Source organism: Lissotriton vulgaris, chromosome 6 (assembly GCF_964263255.1).
Source record: "Lissotriton vulgaris chromosome 6, aLisVul1.2, whole genome shotgun sequence".
Lineage (NCBI taxonomy): Eukaryota > Metazoa > Chordata > Amphibia > Caudata > Salamandridae > Lissotriton > Lissotriton vulgaris.
This window is the reverse complement of record NC_141694.1, coordinates 333,311,628-333,335,543: the sequence shown is the minus strand read 5'-3', so window position 1 is coordinate 333,335,543 and position 23,916 is coordinate 333,311,628. Positions and strand designations below refer to the sequence as shown.

At 51.0% G+C, this 23,916-nt stretch overlaps 1 protein-coding gene across 5 annotated transcripts in view; it reads right to left on the bottom strand.

Moving 5' to 3' along the window:
• The window catches only part of KIDINS220 (kinase D interacting substrate 220), a 942,023-nt gene that overhangs the window by 238,877 nt on the left and 679,230 nt on the right, over positions 1–23,916 (bottom strand). For all 5 annotated transcript variants that reach the window (XM_086926367.1, XM_086926369.1, XM_086926371.1 and 2 more), the window contains exon 23: positions 1,383–1,561. In XM_086926367.1, the coding sequence (XP_086782493.1) occupies positions 1,383–1,561 (179 nt within the window). The remainder of the gene's footprint in view (positions 1–1,382; positions 1,562–23,916) is intronic.

Below are 23,916 nucleotides of genomic sequence, written 5' to 3'. Positions count from 1 at the left end.
CTTGGTGTGCACGTGCTATCACAGAAGGATGCACCCTGATATGGCTTCCTAGCCCGGACATTACCTTATGCCCAACTGGAGAAAGGGCAAGCCAGGCAAGGAGGAATACGTTGGGCAACATGGGGTAATTTCTGACTCTCAAACATCTTTTAGTGGAGTATATGATAGCAAATATGAATTTGCCATAATTTCTTCACAAAGGATAATGGCAATTTTGAAAAATTACACTTTGACACAAAATGTGATTCACCTGTATTTCGTGAGACTTTCGTGAGACTTTCCATGTGAGTGCAAACTTTGTGTACAATGTTCTTGCAAGATTACCAATGGAAAACTGGTTTGAACACAGAATGAAATAGTTATTACATTTTCTGCACCTACTAGTGTCTCATGGGCAAAAGTTATATAAAATTGCGGAATGTAAAACAATTTACAAAACATTGCATATTTTGCATTTACAGTTTAGATTTTGCCTTGGCCTACTTATGAAGTCCACCGGCGTAGTTTGACAGTTTTGCGTTTATAACCAGAGACAAGGCGTACAAATAGTAAACCAAAATTTGAAATACAGGCCATATAAACAACCCATTATGAAATGTGCATAAATCACCCTTGTGGGTGAACAGGGTTGTGATCTGTTGAACTCATTGGGCCCCTGTCGTCCTACCCACACAAGAACAAACAATTGGATGCACACCCGATACTTGCTAATTCAACCATAGCCAGTTATCAGAGCACTGTATTACACGCTGAGCTTTCTGGCAGTACTGAAGCACCTTTGTGATTCTGGGGATCTGCCTACTCAGTTCATCACATTATGCCTCCACATATATTTAGAGCTGAATATTTGCTTATCCAGCAACCCTATCTTAACAACCTTCATTAGCATATGCCCCACTCAGAACCCTTGAATCTACTTTATAGGCAGTAAGGCCAAGTTTACCTGCTCAGGTTACCAAGCTCTCGACTATAGACATATATAATGCACACACTTTTCCCGCTGTAATTCTGTATTTTTGGAGTATCCTAAAAACAATATCATTCTTTGTTAGTGTGTTAAAGTATACATAATTTTAACTATGGATTAAGTGTGCATAGTGTTTCTAAATGTAATTTGAGTTTGTGGTGTTCATGCAAAATTATTCTCCAAGTAACAAGTAGTGGCCAAGAATCTAGTTCTGTATTACTCTTTCAGAACCTCAAAATGTACGCCCTTGAAACTATGCGAAATGTCATCACTAATGAAGACAACAAACCTTCAAAGCATTTTCTTTACACTGTTTTGAGGCTGTAATAAGACCCACTTTATGCTGGGGAGATACTGAAGGGTGAGATCTGGAAAAAAAGAAAGCTATTTTTTTCAGGCCACTATGCATGTTTACCTGCAATTATTTCACGTAGTTTTGGGTCAAGGTTGACAGTACAAGGCAAGAAGATTTTTACATCTCTGGAGACCAGGACTGGGGTTCGTGAAGATAAAAATACTTCAAAGTTCCTTATATCTCCATCAATTTCAAGTAGTGGTTCTACATCTTTTGTCGTGGGGATATTTTTTGATATTCTGCAGTAAAAAGTAAGTATACATGTCAAGCAAATTGCTGATAACTGAACAGATCATAATTCAAAGGTCACTTGCTCTCATAAATGGAACTAGAAATGTTTACGTATTTTCAGAGCTACGACAAATTACACATAGAATCAGCTGGATTTTTCTCACACTTGTTTTGCGATTTTACTCTTCTTCCACATTTCGATGATCATATATTGGCCATTTGGGATGAAAAGCAAAATATACTCCATGCTTCAGTGAGACATGCAAGCTCCTTCACACAATGAAGGCACCATACTGTGAGGGGCATTACATGTATACTGTATAAACAGCACTGATAAAGCCAATAGGTTTTGCCTTTGTGACCTCTTGGCTTTGACCAGGGTTTTAGCTATGCTACACGGCGTTCCTGATGCTCTGCAGCATTTCGAATTCACAGAAGAAAAAGCCTATGCAGCCAACTGCATCATTTTGTAGAAATGCGCACCAAAAATGCATGCACCCACAAAATTAAGTACATTTAATTTCCTTTTTGTTTACCAATCCGAGTTAGATCAGTAAACACAAATAAAACAAAAAAAAGCAACATTAATGGTTGGGGGGAGGAGAGCACATGTGGGGGGCAGAACACAAGTGGGGGAAGAACGCAGGAAGGGGGAAGCAATACTTATGGCTGAATCACAGAGGGTTGGGGAAGAAACAGGGGGCGATGGATGCAACACATAAGTACTGGGGGGGTCAACACGGAGATTGTGGACAGGGGTAAGCAACACAGAGGGAAGCAAACACAGACAGAACAACATGGAGGTAGGGGGAAGTGAATGAAAAAGAAGCAACATGTAATTAAATGGGGCGGTACGGCACCTCAAAGGGTGAAGCAGTATAAAAGCGAATGTGTGCATAAGAATGGCTCAAATGTCAAAGTTGTTCATTCGATTTAATGCTATGAAAAGAAGTGTGGAACTTGGAAAACACAGAGAGTAGGGTGAATGTGTGCACTCTCGTGAAGTGCTTTTAGAACAAGAGAAAAACGTTTTAAAAAAGCAGATTGTGGGAGGATAAAAGATAGATGGGGAACAGGTTATGGTCCATGGAATGAACAAAGACTAGATAAATGGGCTAAACCATATATAAACATTCAATAAAAAGCAAGAAAATAAGAAGAACAAAATTAAGAGAAAGTGGAAAGAGCTAGACAGCTTCTTATCAGGTCAGATATCAACAAGTCCCCAATACGTCTTTCAAAACCAGACAGCTGCCCTGTCTGTCATGCTTTCACTATAAATGACTATCTCAGAAAAATAAATGTAGCTAGTAACATAGGCTTTAAAATCCATTTGGTGATACTAAATCTTAGAAGCACAGCAGTAATGCCCCGGTTACTTACCGGTAATCTTCATTACTCCGAGTATAGTGTTCCTCGCCACATGACTTACATAGTGAGCTTCAGCTCCACACCAGAACCCTCCAAAGCAAAAAGTCAGCCTCCCATGCCTCCCATCCCTTCCCAACATGGCCGACCCATTATCACCTGACCGCTATAAGAGGTGGGCCGGCTCAACCCATCAGCCTGAAACAACCAAGCACAAACATGAAGCCGATAGCCAGACAGGGAGGGAGGGATGGGAACTCATGTGGCGAGGAAGACTATACTCAGAATAATGAAGATTACCGGTAAGTAACCGGGGCATTACCTCCTCGTTAGTCTTCCTCGCCACATGACTTACATAGTGAGCACATACCAAAGCCAAGCGGCTACATGTAAACTCACAAGAAACCAACAGAGCAGAAGGGGATGACCACGAAAGAGGGCAAACCCAACAGACCAGTACGAGTGGAAGGACCACCCAGGAAGAGGCAACCACGAGTAGGAGAACCAACCCGGGACCGAAGACACCGGGAAGGCCGAAAAACAAACCGGAACCCAGAGACACCAAGAGTCGCCAAGAAAACTGCCCCAACCGAAGGAAGGCAGAGAAAGGCACGGGACCGGACCGCACGGAGCCAAAAAGGCAACAGGAACCAGGGCCAGAACAGAAAAGAGTAGGCCAGATCAACACACCAGGGCAGCCCAACAGGCAGCACAAAGTGAGAGGGGAGCAAAGGATGAACAGAGGGCATCCCCACCACAGCGACCCAACAAAAAAAAAAAACACTAGTGGAAAGAGACAACCAGTCCGCCCAAAACAGCAACACCGCAAGGGCGACCACAACCCGCGAGAGAGCCGAACCAGAAAAACTGGGAAGCGACACCAGAGCCATCCAACAGACAGGCAAGAGCCGGAAGAATGGAAAAGGGAGCCGAAAAGAAACAGAAGGGGAACAAACCCCGTCACACAAAGAACCCCCGGAAGGGACCGCGATTCCAAGGAGAGAAGACAGGCAGGCACCAGGGAAAACGAACCCAGGAAGGCGCCGGAAACGACACCGAAGAGACCGGGAGGAGAACTAACCGGGCAAAGGCGGAAAAAACTGAAAACCCACAGGCCCGCCCACGGCCAGAAGGGAGAAGAAGAGGCAGAAAGCAGCCAACCGGCCAGGGACGGAAACACCCTGCACAGGGACCAAGCAAACCGTCCCAGGAAGAAACCCAAGAAGGGAGCGAGACGCCGAAGAGAGCACCCAGGCGGCCAAACAGACAGCCAGCCCACAACCAGGCCCAGCCCAGCGAGACAAAGAAGAACCGACAGGGATAGGAGCGCGGCAGCAACACACCAAAGGCGTGAAGAAAAGAAAGGGCAGGGCGAAGACGAGTCCGAGCCATGACAAGATACCCAGGGAGCCAACAGGACCCGGGACCCCAAAACCAGGGGAAAGAAACGAGGACACACCCACACCAGAAGCGCAGGGCCCCGCCAGGAAATCCCATAGCATCGCCAGAAACAAAAACAGCCACAGGCAAAGGGACCCCAGAAAGTGCAAAGCCGGGAGCCCGGATGAGAAGACCGAAGAGCCAAAACCGGAGACCCAAAGGAAGCAGACAGGACCAGATGGACCCAAGAGACTCCCGAACGTGGCACCAAAGAGGCCCGACCCATAAACCATCGAAGGAGATCCGATGAGAACAAGAGCACACAGGGCCAGAAAGGCCAGAGCCAAAAATGACCCAGGCAAGGACAGTATCAATGCGCCAAAAGACAAAAAGGGGCGAACCCCGCACACACCCCGGAGCACAAGGCAGGGGACAAACCCACCACAGTGACCAACAAGCCCCAGCAAGGCAGGAGAAAACCCCAGAGAATCTAAGGAACGGCAAAAAGAAGCCAGACGGGAAAAACGACCACAGGGAAAACCACCGACCAAGCACAGACCGGGAACCCAAGCACGGCCAGAGGAAGGCACCACCAACACACGGGTAGGAGGAACCCAGCCCTCCCAGGAGACAGAGCGGGAAGAGTCGGGGGAAAAAAGGAACCAAGGAAGGGTCAGAGGCACCGAGACCAACAGGAAGGGGAGGATCCGCAAAGGACAGACAGGGGCGAAAACACCGCCAGTCAACAAGACCCAAACCACGACCAGAGGAAGGCCCTACCAAGGCAGAAAACCCCAACCGGAAAACCCACGAACAGGATCCGGAGAGAAAGGATCAGCGAAACCATCAAAGCGACCCCGCAATAAAAAGGAAGAACGCACGCCCCACCAGAGGCATGCCCCAAATCCCTGGCCGACCAGGCAGGCACCAACCAAAGGAAGCAGAGCCACCAAAGGGCCATAGCCCCAAGGGCAACGTAAGCCCGGAAGAGAAGGATCGCACAAAGACCCGACCCCCGGGGGGCAAGGAGAAGCACTGAGACAGCAGAAAGCCGACAGGAAAAAGGGTGCAAGAGCCGCCCGCCGAGTCCCGACAAGACAAGGAGAGCCCTCCAGGAGCAGAAACAGTCAGCAAGAAAACAATGACGTAGCCCAGAGACGGACGGACAGACCCCAACAGCAAGAAGCCCACCTCAGACAAGCCGTAGCCCACAGCCCCCGAAAAACCCCGGAGGACAGACAACAAGGAACCAACCGGGACCGACCCCACACAAAAACAGCGGGGACAGGAGGCCACAGGACAAAAAGGACCACAGGCCCAAAGCCCGGAAGGCAACACATGCAGAACACGAAGCAGAGGCCCCACAAATCAACGCCACAGGCGCCGAATAACAAGCAATCCAAAAATGCCCCACACACGGACACAATCACAACAACGGCCGGAAACGAACCCCGGCCTGATATTGGCAGGCACCACCAAAGGTACAAGACATACCTTCGAGCCATAGCTCCATGGACCCAAGCCAAAGCAAGGAACCCTGCGAAAATAAACAGAGAGAGCAACCCAATGGGAGACGCTGAGGTGAAATGGAACGCCTCACGGATATGCGTGTCAACCACCGGAAAACTGGTAACCCCAGAGCCCTCAGGAGGCAGCCGAAGCGAACACGCCCTATAAGTACCCGCAGAGCATGTGAACCACACACGAGGAAGAGGGCGCAAGGGGAGCCCGGCAAGCAACGGAGCAGGAGGAGGAGAAACCACCGCCAAGGCCCATGGAGGAAAGGCGGACCAGAAGCCAAAAGCCAGCCCGAGAAGAAAGAACAGGAGCAACAGCCCCCGGAAACCCCAAAGGCCACACCAAGCAGGACCAGGAACAACTGCGGAGGGCACAGAAATGTCCAAAAACACAGCCCCACAAGAGGAACCGAGAAGCACAAGTTACTACTTGTGTAACGATATATCTGTAAGAGACATTAGTTAGTGATAGATTCCTTACCTTAGAATATCCCCAGGCGTCAGACTGGATCCGGAAAATTTTTGCGTAGCAATACCCCTGCGCGCTGGTAGGCGTCGTCTGCGGCTCCGCGTCCGTCGTCGGCGTCGTGAGCGCCGGGATGACGTCATCGGAGTATATAGACGGCGCCCATGCGCGCTGACGTCAGTTCTGATAACACAGCTTTTCCGCGCCAGATACGCAGAGCCATGATAGAACTAACACTGGTGCCATTGAAACTAGGGCCCTGAAAGGGGATGACCTTAACCCTAAATATCGGTTCGCAGAACGGGGAGGATGGGAGGGCGGTAAGGAATCTATCACTAACTAATGTCTCTTACAGATATATCGTTACACAAGTAGTAACTTGTGCATCTGAAAGAGACACGTTAGTGATAGATTCCTTACCTTAGAATAGATACCCCAGCAATACCAACCCCGGTGGTGGGTCTGCGAACCAATATCACACCAGAAAGTCCTGGAGGACGGAACGGCCAAAGAAGCCATCCCTCCGGACTTGACTGTCCAGGCAGTAGTGTCTTGCGAACGTGTGCAGCGAGGCCCACGTGGCTGCCTGACAGATGTCCTGCAGGGGGACACCGCGGCCCAGGGCAGTTGTCGTCGCCGTGGCCCGAGTGGAGTGAGCCCGCAATCCAGCCGGGGGCTCCTTCCTCGCCATGGAATAGCATGCTTGGATGCACAAGATGATCCACCTGGAGATGGTCCTCTTGTGTACAGCCTTTCCCTTCTTCGCGCCCACGTAACCAACGAAGAGTTGGTCATCCACCCGGAATTGGCGAGTGCGGTCCAGGTAGTAGGAGAGCGCACGTTTTGGATCCAGACGATGGAGCCTCTCTTCCTCTTTCGAGGGATGCGGAGGCGGAAAGAAGGTGGGCAAGGTGATGGACTGCCCGATGTGGAAGGCCGTGACAACCTTGGGCAGAAAGGAAGGTCGTGTACGCAACACCACCTTATCAGGATGAACAGACAGGAAAGGCGGAGAAGAAGAAAGAGCCTGGAGCTCACTCACCCTCCTGGCAGAGGTGATGGCAACCAGGAAGGCCGTCTTCAGCGTAAGGAGGCGAAGAGGACAGTTATGAAGTGGCTCAAAGGGAGCACACATCAGATAGGTGAGAACAAGGTTCAAGTCCCACTGGGGCATCACGAAGGGAACAGGAGGGAACATGTGTGTGATGCCCTTCAGAAATCTACTCACTATAGGGGACTTGAACAAAGAAGGCTGATCAGGTAGCCTCAAGAAGGCTGAAAGAGCAGAAAGGTACCCTTTAAGAGTGCCCAGAGCAGAGCCCTGCTGGGCAAGGGAGAGAAGAAAGAGCAGCACTTCCGAAAGGGGTGCAGAGAGGGGATCCACAGCCTTTGCTGCGCACCATGCCACAAATCTATTCCACCGGCAGGCGTATACCGACTTTGTGGAGGGACGCCTGGCTGCCAGAATGATGTCACAGACTTCGGGAGGCAAGTCAAATGGCCTCAACTGCCGCCGCTCAATCTCCAAGCTTGTAGGTGGAGACTGGACAGGTTCGGGTGCAGGACCGTCCCCTGCTGCTGCGACAGAAGGTCCTCCCGAAGAGGCAGACGAATCGGGGGATCGACTGACATGCTGAGTAGCTCGGGATACCAGTATCTTCGAGCCCAGTCCGGAGCCACAAGGATAACTTGGGCCCGGTCGCGCTTGATCTTCTTCAGCACTCTGGGCAGAAGTGGTATAGGCGGAAAGGCGTACAACAGGCCGCAGCTCCACTCGCGACGAAAAGCGTCTCCGAGCGAGTGCCGCCTTGGAAACTCCAACGCGCAGAACTGCTGACATTGCGCGTTCTCTTCTGTGGCGAATAGATCTAACCAAGGCTCTCCCCACTGTCGAAAGAGACCTTGCGCCACGTCCGAGTTCAGACGCCATTCGTGATCCATCATGCACCGGCGGCTGAGTTCGTCCGCCCTGGCATTCAGAGAACCTGCCAGGTGTTGAACCACCAGAGTCACGCCCTGATGTTCCAGCCACTGCCAGAGGCGCAGAGCCTCCTGGCAAAGGGTCCACGACCCCACACCGCCCTGTTTGTTGCAGTACCACATGGCGGTGGTGTTGTCGGTGAACACTTGCACCACGCTCCCCCTGACAGAGGGGAGGAATGCCTTCAGTGCAAGACGAATCGCCCGCAGCTCCAGAAGGTTGATGTGGAGCCGGGACTCCGCCGGAGACCAGAGGCCTCTGATCTCCGCCTCTCCCATGTGGCCTCCCCAGCCCTGGAGGGACGCGTCCGTCACAACTACGTGCTCCGGCTGGGGTAGAGAGAGAGGTCTGCCACTGATCCAGTCGCGGTCCGTGAGCCACCACTGCAGTTGTCTCGCAGTGCCCTCCGAGATCAGGACATGATCGGACAGGTTGCCCTGATGCTGGGCCCACTGAAACTTCAGGTCCCACTGCAGAGCCCGCATCCGCCACCTGGCGTGACGCACCAGAAGGATGCAGGAGGCCATCAGTCCCAGAAGCCGCAGCGTCAACCTGACCGAGACCCGGGATAACGGCCCGAAGATAGGAATCAGAGCCTGAAAATCCCGAACCCGCTGCTCGGGTGGGTAAACCCGAAACTGCGCCGAGTCGAGAACCGCTCCGATGAAAAGGAGCTTCTGAGAGGGACACAGGTGTGACTTCGGCACATTGATGGAGAACCCCAGCAAGTGCAGGAGGTCGGCCGTAGTCTGGAGGTGGCTGACGACTGTCTGGGGCGAGCCCGCCTTCAACAACCAGTCGTCGAGGTAGGGGAAGACTGACACCCCTTGCCTGCGCAGATGGGCTGCGACCACCGCCATCACCTTCGTGAACACCCGTGGGGCGCTGGTAAGGCCGAAGGGGAGCACGGTAAACTGAAAGTGCTCGTGGCCTACCGTGAACCGCAGGTAACGCCGGTGGGCCGGCAGGACGGGGATGTGGAAATAGGCGTCCTGCAAGTCCAACGCTACCATCCAGTCTCCTGGGTCCAGGGCAGCCAGGACCTGAGCCAAAGTGAGCATCTTGAACTTCTCCGTACGGAGGAAGCCGTTGACGTTCCGCAGATCCAAGATAGGGCGTAGGCCCCCTTTGCCCTTCTTGGGTACCAGAAAGTAGTGGGAGTAACAGCCACGTCCTACTTCTGGCCCAGGAACGCGCTCGATGGCCCTCTTGGCCAAGAGGGCCGAAACTTCCTCTTGCAGAAGTCGCAAGTGATCCCCCGACACACGGTGGCATTGAGGTGGCATGGATGGAGGGGAAGACTCGAAGGGGAGGGAGAAACCCCTTCGGACAATTTGCAGCACCCACCTGTCCGAAGTGACTGTATGCCAGTGGGAGAGGTGATGGCGAACCCTGCCTCCCACAGGCGTCACATGGGCCTGAAAACTCGGACTAGGAAGGTTTTGAGGCGGGGGCTGCTGAGGGAGGTGTGGACTGGCCTCGCCGCTGGCCCCGACCACCGCCACGGCGGTTCCCACGGCCGCCACCGCGTTGCTGAACATTCTGCGGCGCGTGGCTGACGGTCCGTGGTGGGGCGCCCCTTCCGTGGCCACGAAAGGAGCGAAAGGCACCCGATTGCTGGCGTGGGGCCGCAAGACCCAAGGACTTGGCCGTGGCCCTGGAGTCCTTAAAACGTTCCAGCGCATGGTCTGCCTTGTCGCCGAAGAGGCGACGGCCATCAAACGGCATGTCCAGGAGAGTAGCCTGGACATCGGCCGAGAAATTGGCGGACCTCAACCAGGCGTGGCGTCGAACCGCCACCGTCGTTGCCATCGCCCTGCCCAGTGAGTCCGTGGTATCCAGCCCACACCGGATGGAAAAGCGTGCTGCATCTCGGCCGTCCGCAAGGGTTTGGCTGAGTTTAGCCCTGACCTCCTCAGAGCATTGTGGCAGCACCTCCGCAACCGTGTCCCACAGAGTGTGGGTGTAGCGGCCCAAGAGACAGTTGGTGTTCACAGACCGGAGCCCTAGGCTCACAGACGAGAAGACCTTCTTCCCGAACTGCTCATATCTCTTGGATTCCCGATCGGGCGGGGCCGTCGGGAATGCGGTCTGGGAAGTGGAGGCCTGGATGACCAGGCTCTCGGGGGTGGGGTGGGTGGACAAAAAGCAAGGGTCGCCCGGTGCCGGGCGGTAGCGTCTGGCCACGTTCCTATCCACAGGGGGACCTGTGGCGGGCTTGGACCAAGTGCCCAGCAGAACGTCACACAAGGCCTCATTGAACGGCAGAAGGGGCTCCGCGGAGCCGGACTGCTGTTTGAGTACCTCAGTGAGGAGATTAGTCCTCACGGCCGCGACGGGGAGCTCAAGGTTTAGGGCCTTAGCTGCCTTCGTCAACACTACACTGTAAGCAGAACCCGCCTCCGAAGCCACAGTCGGGGGCGACGTAAATCCAGTGTCTGGCGATGTGTCAATACCACTGGCCTCCCCAAGCTCAAATGTCCAGTCCTGATGAGACTGGCAATCACGTGCCAGAGGGTCCTCGGACCCCTCCCACTGCTCCTCGTCACCCAGCTCCTGGAAACCAGGATGAACAGCCAGGGCCTCCTCGTGGAGATAGAATTCTCCGACGGCCGACGGAATCGACGCCCTGCTGGGGCCCCTCCGACGCCTGAGGCGGACCGTAGGAAGCATTGGGGTCGGCAACCACTACGGCTGCCGGGGACGACACCTGAAGGGACGGCGCCGGTGAGGTCGTAAGGTCGACCGGCGAGGTCCCGGATCCGGAGCCGGATCCAGCGAGGTCGCGCGGCGCCGGGACCGAAGTCGCCAGCGGCGCCGGGCCCGAAGCACCAGACGTCGTCGGGGCCGAAGCGCCCGACCCGGAAGGACCTCCAGACGGAGCCGATCGGCCCGAAGGCGCCACGGGAACCGACTGAGGAGGGAGGGCCCTCATGGCCATGAGGTACCTCTCGACCTCCTCCTGCGACGCGCCGTGCCGTGCCCAGGGACCCGAAGGTGTGGGGCAGGCGGCGACGCTTGCGACTCCCGCGGAGCCGCGTGGGCGGTGTCGCCCGAACCCCCGGTCGCATCGAGCGAGCGACGGGGCGGGTCGGAGGACCGATGGTGTCGCTCCGACCTCTCATGCCTCTTACCTGAGGACTTGGATCCAGACGATCGGTGACCACTCCCGGAGCGTCGATGACTCCGACCTCGCGACCTGTCCCTCGACCTCCCGTGGGACCGGGACCGGGACCTGGAGCGGCGCGGGGCCGACTGCCTCAGCTCGAGACGCTTGCGGGACCGCTCCCGCCTAGCCTTCGACGTCAGGGCCCGGCAGTCGTCACAGGTTCGATCGTCGTGGTCGAGGCCTAAGCACTTCAGGCACCGGCGATGGGGGTCCGTGACCGACATGAGTCGGCCGCACTTCGAGCAAGGCTTGAACCCGGGCATCCCTGGCACCGATAGTCGAGAATCGACTAAGTAGAGGATCAAAAAGATCAAAAAAGTTTTCAGTCAAAAAGTGACTGGGGGTAGAGCTTCTTCCGGATCTGCGCTAGCTGGCGCGGAAAAAAGAAGAACTGACGTCAGCGCGCATGGGCGCCGTCTATATACTCCGATGACGTCATCCCGGCGCTCACGACGCCGACGACGGACGCGGAGCCGCAGACGACGCCTACCAGCGCGCAGGGGTATTGCTACGCAAAAATTTTCCGGATCCAGTCTGACGCCTGGGGATATTCTAAGGTAAGGAATCTATCACTAACGTGTCTCTTTCAGATCCGCCATGTCGACAGCACCAGGCAAACTCAAAAGGAGACCCACCCAGGCACTAGCCCCGACCATGCCCAACGACTGAAAACAGACGAGAAGAGGAGCACAAAGACCCCAAACGGCAGGTACAGACCCCGACACCCGAGGGCAGGACAGAGCATAGAGACATGGAACGTCGAAAACCAGCCACCCAGCGACATCCAATACGCGTAAAAACAGAAAAACACAACGTATGACAAAGAAACACCCGAGGACATGGCCCCAGCAAGGCAGGACTCGAACCCTGGGCCGCAAGAGCAGGCGCCAACAAAGGAAAACCACTCGTAGAGCCAAAGCCCCATCCAAGAGCGAGGCACTGTCACAGAAAACGAGCGCAGGAACCGGGAATGGAAAACAGCCACTCAGCGACAGCAACATGTGTAATACTTGAATAAAAAAACAACGTCCGAAAAGCAATCACCCAGGGGCACGGTCACAGCAGAAGCGGGACTCAAACCCAGGCCAATGAGAGCAGGCGCCACCAAAGGCAAAACACCACCCAATGAGCCACAGCTCCCGTGAGACCCGAGAGCGTTGACATACCACTCCCATACATGCACCAGCAGGGCCCATGACACACAGGCCAAGCCACTGAAACGGTGGTCAGAAGAGCGGGGCACCGCCAAAGTAACGAGCGTAGGAAACCGGGAAAGGAACATCAGTGTAATTTCCGAAAGAAACATAAGAGAGACCCACAAAAAAAATTCGAATACTTTCTAATATGCTTCCCATTCATTTAATGAAAGTTAAACCAGTGATCGAACCAGGGACCTTCAGCACTGCAGTCCAACGCTCTCCCAACTGAGCTATTATGACCCGCTTGCCGCATCAATGAGCGAAGCCAGGGAACCGGACCCGCCCACTATCGGAGCCCCGGGAGAGAAGCAGAACGCCACAGCCGCCCAGGCTGGAAAACGCGGGAAGAAGGACCCCGACCGGACCGTACACAGCCGTGGAAGAGAGGACCGTCCAAGGACCGCACCCGCCCGGACGGCAAAGGTGAGCCCGACAGTAATCAGGTCGTACGGAGGCCGGGCCCGAGGAGCGCAGCAAAGCAGGAATCAGGCGGAGCGGCCACAAAGAACATGGAACAGGCCGCCCCCCCCCCCCAATGATAGGGACAAAACGGAGAAACGCCGCCGCACCCGAACCAAGCGGGGAAATACAGTGCATAAAAATGCGCCCGATACATGGGAAGGAAGGGGACCCGGGAATAGAACCCATGACCAGGAGGACAAACACGTGCCCCTTGCAGATACCGGTGCCGGCAGTAACAAACAGTTACAGGCAGCGCGAGGCGAGGGGCCAGAAGGGCTCAGAAACAGCAGAGCCCCAGACCAACCCCCCTGCCCCCCCTATTGACCCTTGGCCCGCTAAGGCAGAGCCTAACCGGCCTCAAAGAGACCGGAGGAAGGAAGGGGGGAAAGTCCAAAAAAGCCCCAGAGCCGGCTAGAGCAGGACCACCGACCAAGGACCCATGCTCCTGCTACAGCAGGAACCACTTACCTGAAGACGCATCCGGAGAGTAATGACGCGCAGAACTAAAAAAACAGACTGATGGGTTGAGCCGGCCCACCTCTTATAGCGGTCAGGTGATAATGGGTCGGCCATCTTGGGAAGGGATGGGAGGCATGGGAGGCTGACTTTTTGCTTTGGAGCGTTCTGGTGTGGAGCTGAAGCTCACTATGTAAGTCACGTGGCAAGGAAGACTAACGAGGAGGTAATTAAAATTACAATGTAGGCTTCAAATGTTCTCTATAAGAAGCAAAGGACAGAAGGGAGAGCAAAGATGGTACAGTGAAATCGCTAGCAAAGATAGTAAATTCAGCCACATTTTCCATGAACAATGAACTTTTAAGTTTCTTTCTAAATTTAAGCCATTAGATTAAAAATCATTAAATCTAGACCAGACCAAGCAACCTCTAAGTGTAGGCATGCAGATCTAACCGGGGAAAAACGTAAACGTGGGGTTGGTGGTGTTTGGTGGGACGGAAATGAGTTGGGACGCATGAAAAATGTATTTCCTTGAGGAAATTTGCTCTCCACTACAAGAAAATCCACGGAATGCATTTAGACCAAATACGGCATCAAAGTAGAACTTCACTCGGATGCAGAATCTCTGCAAGTTCCATCAATAACACTTTTCTTACAGTTGTGCACAGGCCACGCATAGAACAAGGCAGATGGGTGTACACGGTAGAACAGAACACAAAGGTGGTAGCACTGCATCAAACCACAAATGTTCCTTTAAAAAGAAGCTCAGATGTCAGAACTTCAGCAAGCAAAAGAACTGAGGTGGAGGGTAGAGTGGGGTTCACCTGGCGCAACAGGACTTACCTTATTTAGGTATCACATTTGCTATGAGAAAGGGATTAGAAAGAAGTAGACATCAATAGGTGGAATGAGATATACATAACATGGCTTGAATGGCCGCAGGGAAGAGATTGATATTATGCCTAGGTATCTATATCTTTTCAGAGTCTCCAGGTGCGGGGGGGGAAAGTGAGTCACAAGACAAATACTAATGGCTCCCAGAAAGTTTAGGGGAATGACTTGCCTAGATACTACAGAGTGTCCAAAATTTAAGTCCAGATTGAGATAATTGGGAATTATAAAACCGACCACCCGAAAGTTGTTATACTAGGAGGACCCAACATGGGAGGCAGCTCAGGTATGCAATGTTGGACACTATATCACCATTTAGTAACAGAAGCCAAGTGGGTTGTAGCCAGTCTTTGGAAGAATAAACAACAACTCATGGTATCCGGAGGGGGGAGTGTGGAGTGTAAAAGGTTCCGATTGAACATTATTTTGAACGTTTATATTTTGTTGCGTTATGCTGATCTTCCAAACCAAATAAGTTTACAAAAAAGGAATAACCCACTGTAAATCTCCGTAGCACACATTGACTCTAAATTATTTTATGGCAGGTTAAAAAAGTGCTCAGATTGGTCTGTGGCTGTGAGGCCACAGTGAGCAAACGTTTTGATAACGTTCCCAAACTTCTTTTGGTGTCCAAACAACGACAGGAGAACACTTTTAAGGCCCCCAAGCACTTCAAAGGGTGCACTAATAGGCTCTCAGGGTGTCAGGGAGAAGGCAATAGCAAAGCCTAGTCTAGGTCCGGCTGCCACAGGTCAGCTGGGGCCTTTCACAGAAATGTCCTCTTCGGCTTTTTTTTATGTTATTGGAACAATCTAGGGGGATCAGTCTTATAATCCCTGGAAGATCTTTCTGTCCTTGGATTTCAAGTCGAAAATTGTACTACCTCCTCAGTTTCTTCTCACATTTGACAAGTGCAGCAGGTTCAGCTCACCTTGTATTCTTCTACAAGTTCACCAGTGTTCTGATGTGGTGCCTCAGGATGCCATATTTATGCGAAGCACTAGCTAGTGGGTGGGGAGGACTCCTGGCACTCCCTAACATGTCTGGTAAATGTTTCCAAGGCAATCATACCCACGTTTTCAGTAGTTCCTATTTGTCTTACTGCACACAGGCCCACAATGCCACATGCTAAGGCATTTTAAGATGGCATCGGTCTTCAACCACACTGAACGTAGGCTCTGAGGGCTGGGTGAGTGTGTGTTCGTGAGGAACAGACATAGAGAAATCACTGGTGTCCACACGAATCTAATACTAATGTCCCGTTTGTAACAGGCACTGTACCCAGACAAACCAGGGACATAAGTCTGGTAGGACAAAACCAAGGTCTTTCAGCAACCAGAGTGGCAACATGCAAGAATTGTTTTGGCAACCAGTTCTATCCCTTTCAAGTGCTTTCGGAAAAAAACATATCACAGGACGCTCTCAGCCCACCATGCAAATTATGTAGAGTTCAAAGGAGTCATCTCCGCCCATTCAGGTCAGTCTTTTGTTTGCTCCTGAAAGGCAATTCTCACCTATTCCCAGGGGCTGAGCACAGGCTGTGAGAACCTGGTAGGGTAAATACAAATTAGCCTCCGGGAGCTTCAAAGTTTATTTTCCTTAATAATTATCACAAATCAGACATCACTATTGAAATAGATTTTAATAATTATTAAAATAGTTGTTTCATTATTTTTCTAACTGGTCCCATTCCCAAGGTATAGTAATATTATTTTATCACTACTCTGGTTTTCTACATAGACAGCTAGGCCTGTCACAGTGAATTTCGTTTGTCGGTCTGTGCTACTGTAGGGATATGTTACCATACATTTCCTACATGTCCCACTTTTAAATACCACACACCCTACCGTATGGGCAACAAGGTCTCCTTAATAACATTTAAACGGGAAGTTTCTACCTGTTATAATGAACAAGTTACCGATCTTCGATAACACCTTATATGGTAGAGACTTTATCTAGCCACAGATTGCTTACCTTAGAATCATCCCCAGCGACAGACTGAATCCAGAATTGTTTGTGAGCAGTAACCCCATACGCTGGTAGGTGGCACTGTTTGGCTCCACATGGCGTAGTCGGCGTTATCCGTGGTGGAACTGACATGCGAGGTGCCTATTTAGGCGCCACCCCAGGAGCTGACGTCAGTTTATTTTTATTTTCGCGACTGTCCATACCAGGAGCGCGGAGCCACAAACAACACTGACCAATGGTGTTGAAAACTACTGAAAGGGGAAAGCCCTGTCCCTAGAAATCCGTTTGCAGAGCAGGGAGGATGGGCGAGTTGGTAAGCACTCTGAAGCTAGATATAGTCTCTACCAAATAAAGCGTTACCAAAGGTAAGTAACTTGTTCACCTGATAGAGACTTCTAGCCATAGATTCCCGTCCCGATGGACCTAACTGTCCAGGCAGTAGTATTTTGTGAACATGTGCAGAGAGGTCAACATTGCTGCCTGGCAGATGTCCAGGACTGAGACTCCACGTGCTAACACACCTTGGCACTGATGGAATGAGCATGCAAGCACTTAGGGGACTGTTACTTGGCTAATGAGTAGCATATCTTAATGCAGAGCACAATTAATCAGGAGATGGTCCACTTCTGCACAGTCCTTTCCTTCTTCGCTCCGACATACACCACATAGTATTGCATATACACCCAAAACACTTTTGTGTTGTCAAGGTAGAACAACAACACTCCTTTTAGGTCCAGATGTTTAAGTTGCTCCTCTTCCTATGGAGGGATGTGGCAGAGCACAAAAAGTAGGCAGGGCTATGGACTAGCGTATATGAATGGGAGCGACTACTTTCAAAAGAAAGAAGGCTCTAGTGCGAAGAACCAGCTTTTTTGGGTAGATGGTGTGGTACGGAGGCTTGGATGACAAAGACTGAGGCTCACAAACCCTCCAGGTAGATGTTATGGATTAAGGTACCATTGAGGCATGATGATGTGCTGCAAACCTTTTAAGAACAGGGGATTTGTAGAGGGATGGATGATCAAGTAACCACAGAAATGATGAGCTGACGCAAAGATCACCCTTTAGGATGTCCAGAGCAGAGCCCTGCTGGGCAAAAGAAAGGATAAAGAGAAGGACTGGAGGGAGTAAACAGAAAGAGGGTCAATCCTGTTTTTCTGCATGCATGACACAAACTTGCCCCAATGGCAGGCATCTACATTCTTGGTGGAGGGATGCCTGGCTGTCAAGATAACAGTGCAGACTTTGGCCGGAAGTTCGAAAACTGTCACCGCTGAATCTCTACACATGAAGGAAGGAGTGTTGATAGGCTCGGTGGTAAAACCTCTCCTGCTGATGCGACAGAAAATCCACTGATAAAGCAGCATGATCGGAGGACCTATGGCCATGCTCAACAGCTCGGGATACCAAACTCTCCGAACCCAGTTCAGAGCCACAAGAAGGACTAGGACCTGGTTGTTCCTGATATACTTCAGAACTCTGTGCAGGAGTGGTATGGGCAGAAAGCAGTACAGGAGGCCTCAGCTCCACTCAAGAGAAAAAGCGTCTCCATTCGAGAACTGCCTTGGAAACTCTAGCACGCAGAACTGCTGACACTGAGCATTCTCAGCAGTGGAGAATAGATCTAACCAAGTTTCTCCCCACTGCTGTAAGAGATCTTGCACCACCTCCGGTTGAAGATGGCATTCGTGATCTGCTAGGCATCTTCGGCTGAGTTTGTCTGCCCCAGAGTTCAGAGAAAGTGCCAGGTGTTGAACCACCAGGGAAATGGCCTGACGTCCCAGCCATGTCCAGAAAAGCAGGGCCCCCTGACAGAGGGTCCCACCTTGCACTGTTTGTTGAAATACCACATGAATGAGTGTTGTTGTCCGAGAACACCTGCACAAGCCTTCCATTGGTGCAGGGCAGAAAGGATGACTCAATCACAGTTCGTTAACCGAAGGATTCCACTGATACTGCGCCCACTGGAACTTCAGGTTCCACTGTAGAGCCTGCATATGCCAGTGGGCAAGTATCACGAGCAGGATGCAGGCAGGATTCAGGAGGCCCAGCAGCCTCAGAGCCAGTCTTACCGAAAATCCAAGATATAGGCTGAAACATTGATGTCACAGCCTGGATATCCTGTACTCGCCGTTCAGGGGGATAGTCCCTAAAATGCACTGTGTCCAGGACAGCTCAGAATAAAGGGAGAGCCTGAGAGGGAGTCAGGTGCGACTTTGACACATTGATAGTGAACCTTGAGCGAGTGCAGGAGTTTCGCAGTAGTCTGGAGGTGGAAGCCTGGGTTGAGTTCACCATCAACAGCCAGTTGTCGAGACAGGGGAAGAGTGAAAAGTGGCACCCCTTATCTTCTCAGATGAACCGCAACAACCGCCATCAACTTAGTAAACACCCAAAAGGTGAAAAGGCCAAAAGTAAGAACGACAAACTGAAAGTGCTCGTGGCCCACCGTGAGCAGCAGGTAGCGCCTGTGAGAGGCAGGACGGGGATGAGGAAGTGTGTGTCTTCCAACTCCAGCACTACCATCCTGTCTCTCGGGTTCATGGCAGACAGGACCTAAGTGAGCGTAAGCATTTTGAACTTCTCCTTCTTGTGATGAAATTCAGAGAGTGCATGTCGAAAATAGGACAAAGGCCACCATTCTTCAGGGCACCAGAAAGAAGCGGGAATAACAACCACAACCTACTTCTGGCATCAGCACCCTCTCTATGGCTCCCTTGAACAAGAGAGCCATCACTTCCTGACAGAGGAAGGAGAGATTGTTGTTCGTCAGCCTGTCGCAAGTGGATGATATGGGAGATGGGGTGATCAAAAAGGGGAGGTAGTAGCCCATTCGGACAATCCGAATAACCCCTTGGTCTGATGTTAAAGACCTCCAGCGGGGCAGGAGAGGGCATATCCTGCCTGACACTGGGTGCCCATGATGGAAGGAGTGCACACTTGAGGGGTTAGGAGGCTGCGGCTATCGGGGGAGTGGTGGACGTGCCTGACCTCTGACTGCGTGACCCACGGGGTCTGTGAGTACAGAGTACTCGGCCATGCAGAGGCTGGAAGCTTGCAAGCCGTGGTGGCTGGGATGGTACAGACACGTCTAGAAGCCCTTTCCGTGGCCCGAAAGGAGCAAAAGACGTGCTGGGTTGGCGAAGGGCCATAGAAAGGCCCTTGTCCTTTTAGCGCTCCAGAGCTGTGTCTGCCTTGTCTTCGAAGAGACAGCAGCCATCAAAGGACATGTCCCTAAGAGATAATTGGACATCCCCTTAAGAGCAGTCATTCTCAGCCAGGCATGGGGCCGTAATGTCATTGTTGATTTAAAAGCTATGCCCTGAAAGTCAGTGGTATCCAGTCCAGATCTGATTGTGAATTTAGCGGTCTCTCGCGCGTCAGCAACAGCTTGGGAAAGTATGGTCCAGGTCTCCTCTGGAAACAAGGACAGTGCCTGTGCAACCGAAGAAAGTAATGGCCCTAAAGGCAAGCCGTTTTCAAGGAATGCAGTGCCAGGCTGGTGGCAGAAAATATTTTCTTGCCTAAGGTGTCCAGCCTCTTGGATTCCCTATCCATTGGGGCGGTAAGGAACACACCAGGATTTACACAGGAAGCAGAGGCTTGGACAACCAAGCTCTCTGGGGTAGAGTGTTGCGTGAGAGACTGGGGTTCCCTTGAGGAGGGGTGATGGTGGCAGACAATTTGCATATGGCCATGTCTGAACTGGGGTGGTGTGGAGTGCAAAAAACGATGGATTTAGGCCCAGATTTTTGTACAGGGGTGAATGTATGACATTGTTCTGCATTCTGTCCATCAATTGTTGTTTTTGCAGGTGGCAGACAATTGCCCTGTTCACAGGAGCCACTGTGCTGCGTTTGGACCAATTACCAAGCAGGAAGTCTGAGGGCGTCATTAAATGGGAGAAGAGGTTCTGAGGGAGGTCGCTCTCAGTTCAGGCACCTTTGTCAAGATGTTAGTCTTGACTGCCCCTGAAGGTAGGCTAAGGATCAGGGCCTCGGCCACCTTTCTCACCACCATAGCAAATGACGCTCCCTCCTCCATAGCCACAGTAGGGGGCGAAAGCATGGCAGTATCTGGGGAAGTGTTAAGTCCACTGGCCTCCTCTAAGTTCCCACCCCAGTCCATGGTGGGATCTAGAGACTTGTATTCTTCATGGTCCAGCCGCCCACTCCCAATTCTTCCCAAGTCTTAGCGCATAGGAATAGGGCACAAGCTCCGGCCTGGAAGGCATGGATTCAGTTGGCATCGGACAATACCCCTCTGGCTCCATGTCGAAATGGGGATTAGAATGGGGATGTGCAGCTGCCGGGAGTGCCAGCATTGGGACCAGCACCGGGGAAGGTCGAGGTGGTGCAACCGGTCCCGGTCCAGATCCATCTATGGATCCAAAAGAATCAATTGGCGTCCAAGGCGGACTGGAAGATGGAGAACTAGTAGGGGCCCCTCACCGAACTCAGAGGGCTCAAAGGCGTGCCAGTGGGGATGGGCCCCCAAATATGAGGCACATAGCCTCATAAAACTCTCAAAGGTGAGAGTTGCATCAGCTCCCTGAAACTCAGGTTGGAACTGTGCCAGCCCAGGCGCATGCTTAACCACGGAGCCAGGCCTCGAATGATGACGCTCTCTCATCTTGGCTGAAGTCTTCTATGGACAGGATGAAGTAGAATACCTCTTCAACCTCATCTTCTTTTTCTTTTGGGACTTACCCTAATGCCAGGATGACTTGGAGTGTGACGAGTATCTTGGGCCCTGCAACCGATCCTGGTTGAGAGGAAAGTCACGTGATGGAGACCATTGCAAGATCACATGTTGGGTGGCAAGGAGCTTGAGGGACCACTCTCTCAAGGCCTTGAGGTGCATGGCACGTAACTGGCACAGGCCTTCATGTCATGGTCGTGCTCCAGGCACTAGAAGCAAACAAGGTGCAGGGCAGTCACTGACATCAGGCGATGACAGGCGCCCCAGAGCTTGAAGTCGGCCTTCTTGTTGACATCCCTGCCCCACCAGGAGAAGATCTCTCAAAAAAGACTTAAACAAAAGTCGAAAAAAAGGTCAGTCAAAAATTGACTGGGAATATGCGCTGACTGGCGTGGAAAGAAAAGGATTGATTCAGCACGCGGTTGTGGCACCTATATAGGCACTGCGCACATCACTCCTGACGACGCCACACAGAGCCGAATGACAACACTCCAGCTGCTCAGGGGTCGTGGTCACAAAAAATTTCCACATTCAGGCTGACGCCTGGGAATAATTGTAAGATACGAAATCTGTGACTAGAATTATCTATGAGATGGGCTATTTTAACAGTTCACACTGTAGGTCTGACACTGTGCAGTCATGCCATAATCGTAAACCTGAAGACATGTTTTCTTGTCACACTAGTGGCAGGCATTATAGGTACTGCAGTCTAGAGGAGATGTCTAACTTTTTATGCCATATACTATGGCCTTAGAGAAATGTTTAATAATCCAATGAGGTATTAGGCATTTTCTGCGTTTTAGGGGTCAGTGCACATACATGGGGCACCATACAGCAGTGCCTCAGTGTGCAGACTTTAAAAACCATCCACAAAATTCAGCAAAAAATGGGGGTGTCCAAACAAAATAGGCATTTTGTTACAATATTTAAGATTCTTTGTGTTCAGTTGATCAAAAGGAAGCAGGGGGCTAGTGTGTAGAAAGTAGTGTTTAAAGTGTGCTTTGCATTCGGACCTCATGTTAACCTTGTTGTGTTTTGTATTGTATTATTTTGGTCTTGCTTTACAGCACCTTTTATTCTTATAATACTTTGGGTGTTCCAGGTTAGGTATAACTCTGTATGAGTAGCTGGTTGTGGGCTCCGTTTTGATGAACAAATAATTCCTTCTACTTTCTTGTGGCCTCTGATTTTTATATCCATATTGTCATAGTTACTTTGCACCTCTGGATTTATATTGGTGAGTGCTACGAATAAATTAAATGCACTATCAAGCAAAGCAGCTGAGCAATTAACAAAACCCAAAACATTTTATGCAGAAGACTAGCTACGCACAATTAACAAGATGATGGATGGAATGCTTGAATTATTCTCAACCACTGGCAATGTCTCGGGTCTCATCCTAATACATTTCTTTTGCCCACTTTTCCACATCAGTTTGGACCCAGCCATATGCAAGTTAGTCTTGACCCTGCTTCTCAACTCTGCTCCTCATGGGAACAGTCCAGCTCAAACTATCAGGTCAGGTCCTCCGTGAACCGGAACTCAAGCAACCTAGGACCGTTTTCGCCCTAGTTAGGGTTCTTCAGCCAGGTACAGCTTGGTTCTGGTAGCACAGTGAACCCAAGAGGACCTGGCCTGGCAGTTCGGGCTGGACAGTTCCCATGAGAAGCAAGGTAAAGACTGATTTGTATATGGCTGGGTCCAAACTGAAGTGGCATGGGGGTAAATAAACAATGGATTGGGAAAGTGATTGCCAGTGGCCGAGATAAATTCAAGAATTCCATGGAGGAAGGAAAGGGCAAAATGCCCAACCTGATAGACAAGTCAAGTCAAATATTCTTTATTCGATAAAATTAATATCATAAAAGACAAGGTACAATTATACAAAAAGTTACAATCTAACAAATTTCAGTACAGTACATTTTTTTCCATCAATGTTAAAAAATACAATACATATTAAAAAGTGAAATTTCTAATATTAAAAGTTTTTAAAAAAAAGAAAATATATACCATTTAAAAACTGTCAGTACTACTGCCTTGGTAAAGTGGAATACATATTTACACAAGAGAAACATTACTCAAAACAGCTTTGGATCTGCGGAAGGCTGATGGTATTTTTCCTTATGCGAGTGGCTGCAGTCAAAAAACTGGCCACACAGAACATAATATAAGGGTTACCCAATTGCATTAGGTATATTAGAGCGGGCCTCACCTGAATAAAGCCCGCCTTCTTCAGGAGTGGTAACAAATATTTCCGTCTACATACTTCATAGTGAGTGCAAAACATGACAAAATGGAGTGTGTCTTGTAATGAGAAGCAATCACAAGTGCAGGGATCCGCCTTGTCAGGTGCGCACCAGGTGCGGAAAACTCCTAAAGAGTAATGAATCAGGTTTAGGCGGAATCTTGTCAGAAGAAATCTGTGGTGTCGATTATTCACCACTATTAAATATGGTTCCGGTCCTGGACAGCTAACCAGTCCATAATTTTGTCTAACAAGAGGCTTTCTCAGCTCCGTCTCCTAGACAAAATGCCAGTCTCAATGGACCGGACTGTCTAAGCAGTAGTGCTTTCTGATCCTGTGGAGTGACAGACACATACCCAAGACATGTACCCCGCATGCCAAAACAGTTGCAGCGGCCTTGGCCCTGGCAGAATGGGCCCTCAAGACCTTAGGAGGCTGCAACTTTGCTAATGCTTAGCAGATCTTAATGCAGAGTACAATCGATCAAGAGATGGTCTGCTTCTGCACAGCAAGACCCTTCTTTGCTCCAGTAAATCAGGCTAATCGTCCACCTGATGGTC